Below are 16,192 nucleotides of genomic sequence, written 5' to 3' on the forward strand. Positions count from 1 at the left end.
TGGCCAATCCTTCTTCCTAGTCTGTCTTAATGTGAATGTTCAGATTTAGAGAAGTATCAGACAGACCAGCAAGTTAAAGGTATGTCCCTTATTGTGGAATTAACCATTAGTGTCAGTGCTGTCCCTGCCTTTGGCACACACGTCTTTACCCACTTATTTCCCTGCTCCACCGTCCACCATATTCATAGAAAATATATTCTTAAACATAAATATGTAAAATAAGAGCAGTTATCCACTGTCCTCTGACCATTCTTGCAAGCTGAAGAACAGTTTCTAGCTTTCTCATCATAATGGGGAGAGCTCTAAAGAGCCCTAATGTGTAGTAAGCTCTTTGTACTTAGAAACTTTTATTCTCTCTTTGCATACAAGGTCAAGGAAAAGAACACTCATACTTTTAAAAGATTAAGTTAAAGATTAAAATTAAGATCGTTCTTAAAAGACTTCATGGTTTATTTTCAATAAATACATTTTAAGCTTGCAACCTTTTTTTTTTTTAGGTTTCAGAAATGACTCCAAAATAATAATGTCTCTTTAATGTGTTACAATATCGCATCGAAGAATTAGATGGAATACCTGTACTAGTACAGGAAAACTGGGTAAGTGCACTGTGTAAGTGAACTTAGTGTTTTCATTGAAAAATTAACATCTCATCTTATTCATTTTCTTAAAGTCTCTTATTTAACTTTTCAAGTTATTCTTCATTGTGTTTCATATGACAAATCCCCTCCCCCTCCCTAAACTTACTTCCCCTGTATTTTTACTTGTGCTTTAATTCCAGGTATTGATTTGTGGATTTATCACCAATAATTTATCACGAATTATACAGCAATCATTGCTTTAGAAAATATGTTTGAAGTAGTTTTTGTTTTTTTTTTTTTTCAGTTAAGTGAAGAATACATTTCAAGACACTCACAGGGACCCCATTTCATGACCACTTATAACTGGGAATAAAATTACAGCTTTCAAATAACTCTCAATATATGGTGGAATTCTGCCACCTATTAGGGGATGGCTTATTTTCTAATGTATATCATTTAAGACTTTATACATCATGTGGTATAGTATTTCTGTCAAGAATTCCCAAGGCTCGGATTTGTTTTTCTTGATGCCAAAAAGAAAAATCAAATCTATCACTGAACTAAACTCCACAGGTGTTTTTTTAATATAAAATTTTTCCTTTAATATGGTTTACTTGTAAAGTTCATATACATGGTTTTTCACACCAAATCTTTCTCCATAATGTTTTCTTAACTACAACCGTTATGAAAGAGATCAGGTCTTTCTTCCACTGAGTCTCCAGGTGGATTCAAACTACTAACCTTTCAATTAGTAAACCATTTACATGACTCAAGGAAAAATAACCTTATTTTTAACCTTTAACTTAATCTTGTCTTCTTTTTAAAGTATGAATGTTCTTTTCCTTGACCTTGTATGCAAGGGGAGAACAAAAGTTTCTAAGTACAAAGAGCTTACTACACATTAGGGCTCTTCAGAGCTCTCCCCATTATTATGAGAAAGCTAGAAAAAGCTCTTCGGCTTCCAAGAATGGTCAGAGGACAATGAATCATGTAATGCCAAACTCTAGTTAATACAGACCACAGATTAAATGGAATAAGCTTTCACATATATTTGAAGCAAATGAAAATACAATGGATGGGTCAGATATACTTTGGTCCTCAAAGTGACATCTTTGTTTTTTAACACTTCAAAGGAGCCTTTACAACAGATACAGCAAGTCATCTGATTTCTTGACTTATTTTCCTACTTACTTGGGCACTGATGTGGATCAGGGGATGTAAAATGGAATCCTTACCCTTCAATCTTTTCTTCATTTATCATGCTGCTGCTTACTGATCTAGTTCTTAGGAGTTTTGTTTTCTTTATGTGGAGGTGTAATCCATACTTGAAGGCTATAGTCTTAAAGCTTCATCAATAGGTTATGATTGACATAATGAAATATATTTGGATAGTTAATAAAATCAGGTACACATTTTTCTAGTATTTTCTTTCAGTCAAGATCCAAAACAATGATACAATACAATGACATCCCTCGTTGCACATCTCCATCTAAATCCTGCTTGAATTTCTGGCAATTCTCTGTCAATGTACTGCTGCAATTATTTTTAAATTATCCCCAGAAAAATTAAATTTGAACATAAATCAACTGAACTTTCAATACAATATATTGGAAAGCTGGGATAGAGAAAAGAAACTAGAAATACAATAAAGTACATGCTCTCAAGTTTAATCAAAAATGTAATTGTCTTACCTTTTCAGGTCAACAGTTGTGACACTAAATACAACTCCTTTGAGCCAAAGAATCATGAAGAGCCTTTGGGAAAAGGGGCAGTTTCCTATGCTTTCACCATCACTGCCAGCCTGAGAACAAAAGGAAAAAAACAAGGTCAGATCTCTTGCTAACTTTTCATCAAGAGTACAAAATGACAGAAAAAGTCGTATTGTAGAACAGCAGAAATCCAGGTCTTGATTATTTTACTCTTTTATTTCCCTTCTTAGAAATGCTCAGTATACTACAGTGTTGTCTCACAGAGCTTTTTCCAGTGATGGAAATGTTCCCTGTTTGCACTGTGCAAAACTGCTAATCCCAAGGTTGGCAAGTCCACCTGCAGTTTGGAAGTAAAAAGAGGGGTAGTCTCCTCCCATGAAGATTTATAGGTTCAGAAGCCCAATGGAGGATCACTGTGAGTGACCAAAGAAACTTAAAAAAAAAAAAACAACAACACACACCTGAACTCACTGTCATCAAACCAACTTAAAGTTGACCCTCCAATGGTTTTTCAAAGGCTATAAATCAAATGGGAGGAGATTGCTCATCTTCCTGGAGCAGCTGGTGGAACTGAACCTTGAGAGAGTTATAGCCCTTGGCTTAAAGGCAGAGGCTCCTTACCCACTACACCATCAGAGCACCCCATGATTAGAGAGTACTTAAAACACAGCTGGTCTAACTAAACTGAAATTTTAACATTATTTTTTAAATTTTTAATTAATTCAAATTTAAAAGTCACATCATGACCATATGAGGTAATACAGACCTAATCAATCCTAGAGAGAAACACAAAATTTTTCCTTAAAACAAAGTCTAGCATAAGTTTCATGAAATCTAAGACATTTCTTGTTCTTTGTAATGTATTCATTATATGTTCATATCAAAAGAGAAGCTTATAAGTGTACCTGTCTTCAAAGACATTAAATAAGCTCCTTTTTAACATACTCCTTTAGGGAACAAGAAAAGAACAAATTATCTTTTTGGATAACAGTGAAATATACTATAGGACTATGACACCTGTGCTCATTTAAAAGATATTTTATAAAGCCATTTCTAATGGATTAAAAGCTCATTATCAAAAAGACAAAGATTCTCACCACTGGGGCAATTGAAAGCACCATGATAGATGGAGAGGAGATTGAGGTTATTAACAATTACAGCTTGTTTGGTTCCTCAATCAACAATCTTGGCACCAGCAGCCAGAAAATCAAAAGATGAACTGTGTTGGGAAGCTCTACTGTCAGGGACCTCTCCAAAGTGCTAAAGAGCAACGATGCCAGTCTAGAGACAAAGGTGCACCTGATCCAGACCATGGTCTTTGTAATTATTTGCCATGCATCAGAGAGCTTAACAGTGACTATGGATGACGATTTCTTTGAGTTATGGTGCTGGAGAAGAATACTGAATATACCATGGACCTCCAAGCGGACAAACAGGTCTGTCTTGGAGAGGGTGAAACCAACCTGCTCCTTGGAGGCAAGGATTCTGAATTCTGAAGCTCCATCTCACATACTTTGGACACGTGGCCAGGAGGGACCAGTCCTTTAAGAAAGACATCATGCTTGGAAGGACAGAACAACAGCACTAGAGAAGAAGACCCCAGATGAGATGGACTGACACAGTGACTAAAGCAATGGGGCTAGATGTGTCAAACACAGTGAGACTGGCTCAGGATAAGGTGGAGTTCAGAGCTATTGCACATAGGGTCACCGAGTCGCAGGCAATAATTGGTATGTAACAACAATGGCACTTTATGAAAAGAAGTTGGCTCCCCTGATATAAAAGAATAAATCTTTAATTACATCACTTGAGCTCTAAGGAGGGAAAAGTTTACACAGAAGGAGAGAGTTGACATGCTCAAATGGACTGCTCTAACAATGGTCTTTTTCAAAACTTTGTTATTTCCTTTGGCCCAGTAGTTATATATCTGGAATTTTTTTTTCTATTGAAACAAACACAGATATCCAAAGATAGAAATTTTTAAAAGGAGGCTAATTGAAGCATCATTATTATTATTAACAAGAGCTCTTTGAAGACTATAAGGGATTTGTTAAATTATAGCACATCTATATGAAAAAGAGTTAAGATTATTTACACTGAAACTAAGAGGAAATGATAAAAAATGTTTATATTTTTAACAGGAAAAAAGGGTGTGTACATTGAACACAAGAATATTGAAGAATATGTGGCAAATGATTGGGTGGAAATATCAGGATAAGAGAATTTTCTGTAATGTCTTAGTTTTTATTCTTAAAATAATGAGTGATATTACTATTAGCAGTTTTTAAAAACATGCTTTTCTGGAAATCCAAGTTCTCCCTCATTTCCCTGAAGAGTATAACATGCTTACCCTTCAAATTGCTTTTAAAAACTGGCTTCTCATCAACTGCCTCTTCAAAACTTACAACAACTCAAAAAGGAAACATATACAAGTTTTGCCCAGTTTTGACAGTATTGGAAAATTGGAAGTTACTGATCAGATGATATTCTTATCATATATAATGAATTTGTAGAGAAATTCTGATTTCAAGAAGCTATAAATAAAAACCTCACTCCTCTAATTCAAAGTATATGATGACTGTGTACTCCTTTCATCTTTTAATGCTTCCTGGGTCATTCAACATTCTGCCCACAACATCCTTAAGTACTGCAACTCAAGGCTTGAATTTGTTCTTGTTCCTCAGTTCCTTCAGCTTGAGAAATGCTGAGTGAGTTCATCCCTTCTGATTTTTCAACTCCAGCTTTGCCAAGTACATTATAGTACTTTATTTTGTCTTCCTGTGCTGCCCTTTGAAATCTTCTGTTCAGGTCCTTAACGTCTTCATTTCTTCCCTTTGCTTTGGCTTCTCAGAGCTCTAGTGCAATATTCAGTCTCTGCTGACACTCATTTTGGTCTTTTCTTCTTCCTCCATCTTTTTAACAACTTTTTGTATTCTTCATGGATGATACCTGATACAGTCCCACAGGTTACCTGGTCTTCGCTCATTAGTATTCAAGGCCTCAATCTGTTCTTGAGATAGTCTTTAAATTCAGGAGGGATAGACTCAAGGTCAAACTTTGGTTCTTGTGGATTTCATTTTATTTTCTTTAGCTTCAGTATGAACATGCATACAAGTAGCTGATGATCTGATCCACAATCAGACCTGGCCTAGTTTTCACAGCTGATATTGAGTCTCTCCAATGATTTTCCCCACATATTAAATCAATCTGATTCTTGTGTACACCATCAGGTGAGGTCCATGTGTACACTGTTTGTGTTTCTTGTACAAGGTTATCATTTTGTTTCCAGTCTCATTTCTATCACCAAGTCCATGTTTCCTGACAACCAATCCTTCTTCTTCATTCCCAACCTTTGCATTCCAATCACCCATTATTATTAGTGCATCCTGGTTGCATGTATGATCAATTTCTGATTGCAACAGTTGTTAGAAATCATCTATTTCCTCCTCTTTGACTCTGTTGGTGCATAAATTTGAATAGTGGTATTAACAGGTCTTCCTTGTATGTGCATGGACATTATCCTGTCACTCACATATTTCATGATGGACCTAGAAATGGTATTTTTAAGTATGAATGCATCACCATTTTTCTCTTTCATGTCAGTGACTTGACAGCACAAAACAACAACAATCTGATGGCCTAGTGGCAAGAAGCTGCACTACAATACTGAAGGCACATGGTTTGAAACCACCAGCTGCTCCTCGTGTAAAAGATGGGCAATCTCCTACCATGTGAAAAACTGCCTCTAAAAATCTGTCAGAGGGTCAGCTATGGGTCAGTTCCACCTCAACAAAACAAAAATCTAAGTTGTACTAGTAAAACTCCATTTCAATAAAGCTGTAGGATTAAAAAAAGTCTGCTCAGTATGAACTATATTGCCACAGGAGACTGAATAGAGTGTAACAGTATACTTGAAATCACTGCACTGAGGTCAAGAGAATCTTTATTCTAGGCCTAGTTTTGTCCTACTAGCATAACAGTAATGGCTACATAGCATCTAAGAACAGCACCAAAGAAAAGTATGTTTTTTAAAACTGCTAATAGTAGTATTACTCATTATTTTAAAAATAAAACATTATTTTACCCTGTAGTTTCTACAGAATCATTTGCCACATATTCATCAAGATTTTTTTAATGTACATACTTCTTTCCTTTTAAAAATATCAACTAAACATTTTATCATTTCATCTTAGTCTCAGTGTAAACTCTTTTTCATATGAATGTTCTATAACTTAACAAATCCCTTATAGTCTCCAACGAGTTCTTGTTAGAAATAATGATGCTTCAATTAGCCTCCTTTATAAAATTTCTATCTTTGGACTTCTGTGTGTTTTTATGGGGGGGGGGAATTCCAGATATCTAACTATGGGGCCAACAGAAGACAAAAAAGCCTGTGAAAAAGACCACTGTTAGGTAGATGGTAGCAAACCTGGATAAAATATTAAATATTTAGTCTATGTCTTGGTGTTGCTTGGATTGAGTAATTTCTGTCTTCCAGTTCACTGATTTTTTTTCTCCTCCTTCTGCCTCCTCCAACCCACTGTTAAGCCCATCTACTGAGCTTTGTTTTCCAATTATGGCATATTTTAGTTATAAACTTATACTTGGTTCTACTTTATTCCTTCTATTTCTTTACTGAGACTTTCTTTCCTTTGTCCATATGTTCTAAAGAAGTACTCATAATTGCTCATTGAATCACTCATATCATGGATGCTTTAAGCCCTTTGCCCAGTAATTCTAATAACTGTTATTTCAGTGTTGGCATCTATTGTTTTGTTTTTAATCAAGATGTTCCTAGTTCCTGGTAAGAGGTGTTTGTTGTGGTTTTGTGTGTTTTTTTTAATTGAAGCTTTCCATTTTGACATTATGTCATGAACCTGCTTAAATTCTATTTATCTGACTTTCTCTGACATCACTTTGGCAAGGAAAGGAAGGGAACATTGCCTTGTTAATGCCAAGCAGGAAAGGAAATCCAGGTTCTCCACTCAGCCTTCACTGACACCAAACGATGTCATTCATTCATTCCTATTAGATAGCAATAAGAGAGTTCCAGCTCCCAATGTTCTCCACTAACTCTGCAGTGGAGGTGATTCACTGCAGATGAAAGGTCTAACTGAACTCTCTGCCCATGTAGTAGGAGGAGAGGCTTTGATTACACAGAAAGGATGAAAGCCCCATTCCCTACTTGGCTTTCCTGACAACATCCTGGCAAGGAGAATTAAGTCTCTCAAGGTAACAGAGACTCCCAGTCAGCCTCTGTAGGCATGGGAGCTGGAAGGCAGTGCAGTTTTCTCTATGGCATCTGGCTGGAATAAAGCAGTTATTGTCTTAATAGTTTTGTCTCAGTAGTCTGCCCCTTTCCTAATTTTTTCAATAGAGAGAGGAGATGCTTTTTTTTCCCTGTACCAGTTGGTGTACCCAGGTTGCAAGTTTCCTGTGCTTTAAAATCTACGATGCATAAAGGAGTTGAAAAAAACCTACCAAACCCGGGAATTCAGGACTGTATTATGATTCTCAAAGTCTCTAGCTGGTCTTTCTTCTCTTTACTTTTCAGATTCTTGTTTCCTTTATATATAATGTCTAGGGATTTTGCTTGTACTTACTAGGGTGTTTCTCTCTCTCTCTCTCTGTACCATTCTATGGCAGACTCAGAGCAGATCCTCCAGCAGGTTTCCTTTGGCTGTAAATCATATAGGAGGAGACTGCTCATCTTTCTCCCATGGAGCCACTGGAGGATATAAACCACTAGAGACAAATTACCCTCCAGTTAGTAACCCAATTCCCAACAGACTACACCACCAGAGCTCCTTTGTGGCATGAACGGAAAAACAACATATTTACTGCATTTTCTCAGAAATGAAGTCACTCAGAAATACTAAATTGAAAAAAAGAAATTTAAATTTTAGAAAATGAAAAAGTGTATAAAATAAGGTGTTGACAATAGCCAACCACAAACTGAGCTACTTGGGAGTAAACTCAACTAGAGAAATAAAAGATCTATACAAAGAAAACTACAGAACATTCCTATGAGACACAGTAAAAGACCTAATAAATGGAAAAATGTATCCTGTTTATGGATAGAAAGATTCAATACTGTGAAAATGAAAAACCTACCAAAAGCAATGTTTAATGCAATCCCAATAGTGATACCGAATTCCTTTTTCAAGAAGATCGAAAGGGAAATTGTCAATTTTATTTGGAAAGAGACCCCAAATAAGTAAAACACTCCTGAAAAACAAAACTGAAGTGGGAGACATAGCACTCTCTGACTGCAAAACCTACTACACAGCACTAATAACCGAAACAGCATGGTACTAGTATAATGGAACATAGACCAATGGAACAGGATTGAGAAGCCAGAAATAGACTCAGCTATCTATGGTCAACTGATATTCGACAAGGAAATAAAACCTATCAAATAGGGAAATGACAACCTCCATCAAATGGTGCTGGCCAAACTGGACTACTACTTGTAGAAAGCTAAAACAGGACCTACATCTCACACCATACACAAAAATCAACTCAAGGTGGGTCAGAAACCTAGTAGTAAAGCTCAATACCATAAAGTTCATTAGAGACAAACTTATCAAGCTTAGACGGCCCACACCATGGTATAAAGAGAGTGCTGAATACAGCCAAAGATGAACAATCTTGGAAGGATAAAATTGACGAATGAGACCTTCTAAAGATTAAATCCCTGTGCGCATCAAAAACTTTTTCCAACAGAGTGAAAAGAAAACCTAATGACTGGGGGAAAAAACATTTGGCAATAGGATCTCATATCAAAAGTTTACAGAATCCTACAGGGCCTCCACAAAAAAAAAAAAGACTGATCACACAATTACAAAATGGGCAAAAGACTTGTGAAGACCCTTCACAGAGGAAGATATTCAGATGGCCAAGACACATGAAGATATGCTCTAAATCACTAGAAATAAGAGATGTAAATCAAACCCACAATGAGATACCATTTCACCCCAACAACAGTAGTAAATTTTAATAGGACAACAGTAATACATGTTGGAAAGTATGCAACGAGATAGGAACTCTTATACACTGTTAGTGGAATTGTAAAATGGTACAACCACTCTGGAAGGCAGTTTGCTGTTTCCTCAGAAAGCTGAACACAGAAATTCCATATAATCCAGCTATTCCACTGCTTGGAATATACCCCAAGAAAATGAGAACTGAGTCACAAACGAAGACTTGTACGCCAAAGTTTATAACAGTATTATTCACCATCACAAGAGCTTGAAAACAGCCCCAAATGTCCAACCACAATCAAATGGCTTGAGAACACAATGGAATACTATGTAGTATGCAAGAACAATGGTTTTGTAAATTACTACCTAACTTGGGAGGGACTGGAGAACATTAAGCTGAATGAACTAACTCGGTACCACAAGGATAAATACTATGTAAGACCTTTATTGCAGAACAGGTATGAAGGACAAAGAGGGTAAGGGTGGGAGCAGAGGGGTGAGGCTGGGGGGAGGGGATGGTGTGGTTAATCATAAAAGCACACAACCTGATGGTTGTAGGGAGGGGTAAGTAAAGGAAATGTGAAAGATCTGGTGTGAAAAAAAAATATATGTGAGCTTTTAAGTAAGCCAGTATATAATAAACATTTTATTTAAAAAATGAAATGCAGTGTGGAATATTCTACAATAAAGGGAATGAAGTATGAGAAAAGGTATGTGGACTAACTTTTAAATCAATCTATAATAGAAGATGCCAGTTACACAAGAAATATGACTCCATTTATACAAAATATCCAGAACATTTTTAAGCATTTAGGAAAGAAAGCAAGTCCAGAGTTAGAGAAGCCTAACATTTGCTAGGAGTCAGAAGACTGGAAGAAGAGGAAATGAGTAGAAATGCTAATGACTAGGGCTCCTTTTAGAGTAATGAAAATGTTTTTAAAATTAGATTGTGGTGAGAGTTGTACAATGATGAATATACTAAAAATCACTTAACTGAATATTCTAAGTTAGTTAACTGTACGGCATATGAATTATGTCTCATTACGCTGCTCTTAAAAACATGTATGTACAGATTTTTATCACTGTTAGTTGCTATCAAATTGATTTCACACCCATAGAAACCTCCTAAAATGCCCCTTCATGGTCTTCTTGGCTCTGCTCTTTACAAGAGTAGATCATCTGGTCTTTCTCCAACAGAGGCTGGGTGGATTTGAACTACCAAACTTCTGGTTAGCACTTAACGATTGTACCACCAGAGTTCCTTAGGTAAAGATTACGAGTATAAGAACATATACACATTGAGAAGGGATTTTTTTTTTAAATTATTTCCTATTTTTTTTTAAATCTACAATGTTTTCTGAAAAACTAGGAAGCCTAAAAAAATCAGAAAACTTCAATAATTCCACTGACTCAGAAATTACTGCTATCTTCCAGATAACAAATGAGTCTTAGCATTGGTGTGACTTTGGTTTTTTTTTAAAAGGGGTGCTGACTGTGGTTTCTCTCATATTCACTATTTCTCGGAATCACTACTAGCCTCACCCATCTCCCTCCAGATTTCTGCTGTAATTAGTTGCATAATACTGGCATTTTAATAAAAAACTGCTGGATTAACTCCTACATTGCAGAATAGGGTCAATGGTAAATGTCATAAATATTTTATTAATGTTTTACTAATTCAAGGTTAAAAAACTGCTCACGTAGAAAATGTAGCTTAGTTTTTAGAATAGTCAAGATTTTAAAACACCCAAGAAGGAAATCTTTAAAGTCATTCCTATCTATTTATGTGTGTGTGTAGTGACTAGAAGAATGAAAATGAAGATCAAGACGCTGGGTCCTAAAGGTAAGGCTCAATTACTGAACCTTTATTTTTCTTGACATATTTTCTAGGGAACACATGAAACAAGGTGCTGTCAAAATAAAAAACCCTCAAAACACTTTAACATACAAATAAGACTGCTCTGATTTAGGTTAGCTTAAAAGTCTCAAAGCAACGTATTATTACTTCTTTGTCATTTTTGCTAAACACATGCTGGAACCAAGGTTAGAGTCTAAAGGCTTGATATTATCCCTCTACAAGGTCCACACAGTACACAAGAAAGAACAAGGTTTTGAAATAAGACATACATGGATTCAAATCCTAACTTCACAATTTCACTATATACTTTTCCATAGTTACATCTGGCTCTTCAACATTATAGGTTGAATTATACAAGGTTCAGTTATTAAAAAAACTTTTTTTTCTCCCCTCTCCTGTTAGTATCGATGACTGATGGCCAAATGGTAAAAGAAACTGCACTGTAATTCCGAAGGCATGCATGTTCAAGTCCATCAGCTGCTTCTCAGGAAAAGGATCGGCAATCTCCTGCCTCTGAAAACCAGAGGGTTAGCTATGGGTTGGCTCTGACTCAACAGTTCTGAACAACTCCTGCTAGTATTCCAAATCCACTGCTACTGAGTGGATTCTGATTTACAATGATCGACCAGTAGTGTCCACGGCTGTAAATCTTTACATGAGGACACTGTTCATATTTCTCCTTCAGAGTGCTGGCGGATTTTAATCATCAGTCTTGCAGCCCAAAATGTTAAGCACTATGCCACCAAGCCTCCTTGTTACAGTCCAGTGAACTCACTTGTGGCTCAAGTAAGTTTCACCAAGATGATTTTTGTCACCTACTTTTTCAGGTGGCTTTTCAATACTTGGAGGAGACTGGGTGGATAAGAAGTTGCAATGACAACCCAAAGATAGGTGGTTTGAATCCATAAGCTGCTCCACAGGAAAAAAGATAGACACTCTCCCATGAAATTTACAGTCTCTTAAAACCCACTGTACAGTCAACTATAAGTCAATTCTGACTCCACAGTAATGAGACAGTGTTTCAATACTTGAGTTCAAGGGGGCAACTCTAATTCACACACAAATTTTCAACTGCATGGGAGGTCAATGCTTATATTGGTCAAGAGCCAACTGTACTTTAATATCTATGAAATGTCAATCTGTTAAAAAACCAAAAACCATTTTCTAATACCATGTTATTACTGAAATCAAATCAGTATACATATACACTATTCCTGGCACATGGTAAGAATTTAATAAATGTTTCTTTAAAGATACATTATATACAAAATTCAAGGGCTTAACATTCAGTTCAACAACTTTCTTAGAATCTCTATTCTTTCATAAAAGAATGGGGGGGGAATAAGCATCTTTCACATTGAGTTCTTTGAAATGACATTTATTACAATCCTATGCATTTACCTTTCTATCAATTGATTCTTAAATAGTCCAATAAATGGAGGGATACAAAGCTGGCCTTTATTTTAAAAGATGTGAAAAATCTCTGGATATGTAAAGAATCTGTCTTGCTAGAGATGAACTGCCTACTCTCCTGAAACAAACCTTTACGTGTATTAATCCATTTAATCCTCACATCCGCCCACTCAGCAGAGTCAGACTCCAGAGCCAGACAGCTCCATCACTTTTTAGCTGTGTAGCTCAAAAAGGTGCTTTCATTACTTGAAGCCTGTTTTCAACTATGAAATGAGAACAATAACATATCTCACTAATTTCAGACACAACTAAATAAGTTAATATATGTCAAGGGTTTACAGAATAACCTGCTTAATGCTCTATAACTCAGAGTGAGGGAAGGGACAATTACTTTTCATTAAACATCCTTGTACTATGTACATGAACCCTTCATTAAAAGAAAAAAGCAAGCAAATAAAATTTTCCTAGCTCCAACAGGACAGAACTTCCCCAATATGCCTTCTCATGTTAAAATCTTTAGGAGAGCAAATCACTAGGTCTTTTCTTAATTATTAAGATAGTGGATTTAAATCTTTCCGTTAGCAGCCCAGTGCTTATACATTGCATATACCAGGAACGCTGGTGGCCAAGTGGTAAGCAGTTGCACTCCCACTCCAAAGGTACACAAGTTCAAATTCACCAACCACACCATGGAGAAAGATGGGTAATCTCCTTCGTCCAATTTACTGCCTCTGAAAGAAAGCCCACTGGAGAGTCAGCTTAAGAATCAGCTCTGATTCAATGGCACAAAAGTGAAGTAAAACAAATTATCAGCAAAAGAGTTCCAGAAATGAAGGAAACATAAGGAGTCTAAATCTTGAAAGTATATAAAAATCCCTAATTACAGGTTCTAAACTTTTTCACTCAATCTGTCACACTGTAGTGGCTTTTGTTTTGCTGTGAAGCTGGAAGAAATGACAACCAGTATGTTAAATACAAGTCAGTTCACCTAAGGTGGACAAATTTCAGCAGGACATTTCAGTGTAGCCTGAAAAACATGCATATGACCATGAACATTGTCTGACATAGCAGTGTGCCCTATGACTGAGAAGATCTGCCTCCCCAAAGTAACTTGAACTCTCACTGTGTATAGTCAGAACCAATCCATAATGACCCTCCAGCGGGTTTCCAGAGGCAACAGATTGCACAGGAGGAGACTGCCTATCTTTCTCTCTGGGAGCAGCAGGTAGATTCAAACTACTCTCTTTGTGAGTTGGCAGTGCAACTCTCTATTGACTAGGTTGTAAGGGGTCAAAGAAGCATGTTGTTATTTGCCAGAATAATAGATGCATTTAAATTAGGGTGCTGGCAAAGAATAATACATCAATCAAGGAGTGCCAAAAAAATGAAGAAATCTATCTCAAGAGAAATACAGCCAAAATGCTCCCTAGAAATCAAGATGGCAAGATGTCATCTAACTTGCAACCAAACATCAGAGATATCACAATAAAGCAAATTTAGCAATACAATAAATTACAGGAATATGTTTCCTAGTGCATTTATTTTATGAGGAGGAACATGACATCAGGGTTATAAGAAGACTCATCAAGAACCTGTGCTGTGCAGATGACACAGCCTTGCTTGCTGAAATGGAAGCAGACCTAAAGCACTTGCGACAGAAAGTCAAGGACTGCAATCTTCAATATGGAGTGAAGTTCAATTGAGACGGTTAATTCCAGCTTACTCAGTTCCACAATCAACACCCTTGGCACCAGCAGTCTAGGAAAATCCTCCGTCAGGGACCTCTCCAAAATGCTAAAGAACAATGATGTCAGTCTAGAGACTAAGGTGTGCTCAATCTGGTCTTTGCAATTACTTGCTATGCATCAGAAAGCTGAACAATGAATAGAACAGATGCCTTTGAGTTGTGGTGCTACAAAGAGTATAGAACATACCATAGACTGCCAAAAGAACAAACAAGTTTATCCTGGAAAGGGTAAAGTCAAATGTTCCTTGGGATCAAGGATTTTGAAGGTCCATCTCACATGCTTTTAACATATTGCCAGAGAGACCAGTCCTTGGAGAAGTTCATGCTTGGAAGGATGGAGTGACAGCATTAACTCAGGAAGATCCTGGATGAGAGGGGCTGACAGAGTAACTGGGATAAAGGGGATAGGTGAGTTGGAGACAGTGAGACTGTCTCAGGACAGGGCAGGGTTCAGAGCTGCAGTACATAGGCTTACCATGAGTCAACAGCACATTAACAAGTGCATATAGCAGTTATGTTAATGCTATAATATAGTATGAAATTATATTGTGGAAAAGTTTTAAATATTGAGATAATTATCAAAATATGAGACAGAGACATTAAATAAGCAGATGATTTTGGAAACACAGCATTGACAGACTTGCTCAATGCAGGGTTGTTACAAACCTTCAATTTGTGAAACAGAATAAAGCCAAACACAGTAAAAGGAGGTAGCTTGTACTTTGGATAGGTAATAAAGGAGGACCAGTCCTTGGGAAAGAACATATTTGGCAAAGTAAAGGTTTGCGGGGGGTGGGAAATAATAAACAGTGATTGCACCAAGACAGGTTGACAAAGCAGTTGCAGCAATGGGCTCAAACAAACAAACAAGTGGCAGAGGACCAGGCAGTGCTTCATTCTGCCGTACACAGGGTCACTGTCAGTTAGGTTAGAGCCACCTAACAACTTTCAGATAGTCTTAGCAGGTAGGAAAAAGTCCCACTAGTAGCACAGTGGCTAAGTGCTCAGCTGCTAATGAAATATCAGCTCTGAATTAACCAACTGCTCCAAAGGAGAAAGATGTAGTATCTATAAAGATTACAGAGCCTTGAAAACCCCCAGTGGACAGTTCTGTGGATTTTACAGCAATGGACTTGTGAGTGGGTGGTAGATAAGCAACTCAAGTGATTCTAATTCTGATGTACAAAGTAAGTAAGCAATATTTGTTAAACATTCACACAGAGAAAAAATATGAAGGGGGGGAAAAAAACACCCAAGATATCCAAGAACAGAAATATCTTTGCTCCATGGTTAAACTTTGAATTCCTCATGATGCCTGGACTCTGCTCTAATTTTTAAATCAGTAACCTGATCACTGTTAAGGGTAGATTAAGTAAATAGCAGCCTCCTCCCTCATTTAAAGAAATGTCATACTATCTTGTCTCAAGTTTGTACAGACTGGGACTTAAACTAAGGTAGCCTTAAGCTCCATATGACACAGACACTCAAATTCAAAGACATTTATAATTTGGACAAACTAAGAAGCAGAGCCAAGTATCTCTTAGTGTGAGACAGAATTATTAAGGACTCTTAAGAGCTGTCTTATAACCAAAAGAAAACATCAATGACAATTTCAGTGATCCAGAGTCATATTATAGCTCTATTTCTGTAAGGTGGTTATTTGTGGTTTAGAAAAACAATTAAACTGTTATTACTGTACTGTGGTTGCTATGTGACTTTAAGTCAAAACTGACTTACAGCTGATACTCCAGCTAGTTTTTAGAGACAGTAAATGGCAAGAGAGGAGAGTGCCCATCCAGTGGAGCAGCTAGTGGATTCAATTTGCATGCCTTAGGGACTGCAGCATAGCTTCTGAGCACTAGGATACCAGAGCTCCCCAATTATACCACTACATTCTCCAATAA

General features: G+C 36.8%; 1 protein-coding gene across 1 annotated transcript in view; it reads right to left on the reverse strand.

The window, feature by feature from the left end:
- CLIC4 (chloride intracellular channel 4) overlaps positions 1–16,192 on the reverse strand; it is a 113,376-nt gene that overhangs the window by 52,091 nt on the left and 45,093 nt on the right. Inside the window, exon 2 of the mRNA XM_006883511.1 lies at positions 2,270–2,379. Within this exon, the coding sequence (XP_006883573.1) occupies positions 2,270–2,379 (110 nt within the window). The remainder of the gene's footprint in view (positions 1–2,269; positions 2,380–16,192) is intronic.

Source organism: Elephantulus edwardii, unplaced genomic scaffold (assembly GCF_000299155.1).
Source record: "Elephantulus edwardii isolate Elephantulus edwardi_28Jun2011 unplaced genomic scaffold, EleEdw1.0 scaffold00028, whole genome shotgun sequence".
NCBI classification, from domain to species: Eukaryota; Metazoa; Chordata; class Mammalia; order Macroscelidea; family Macroscelididae; genus Elephantulus; species Elephantulus edwardii.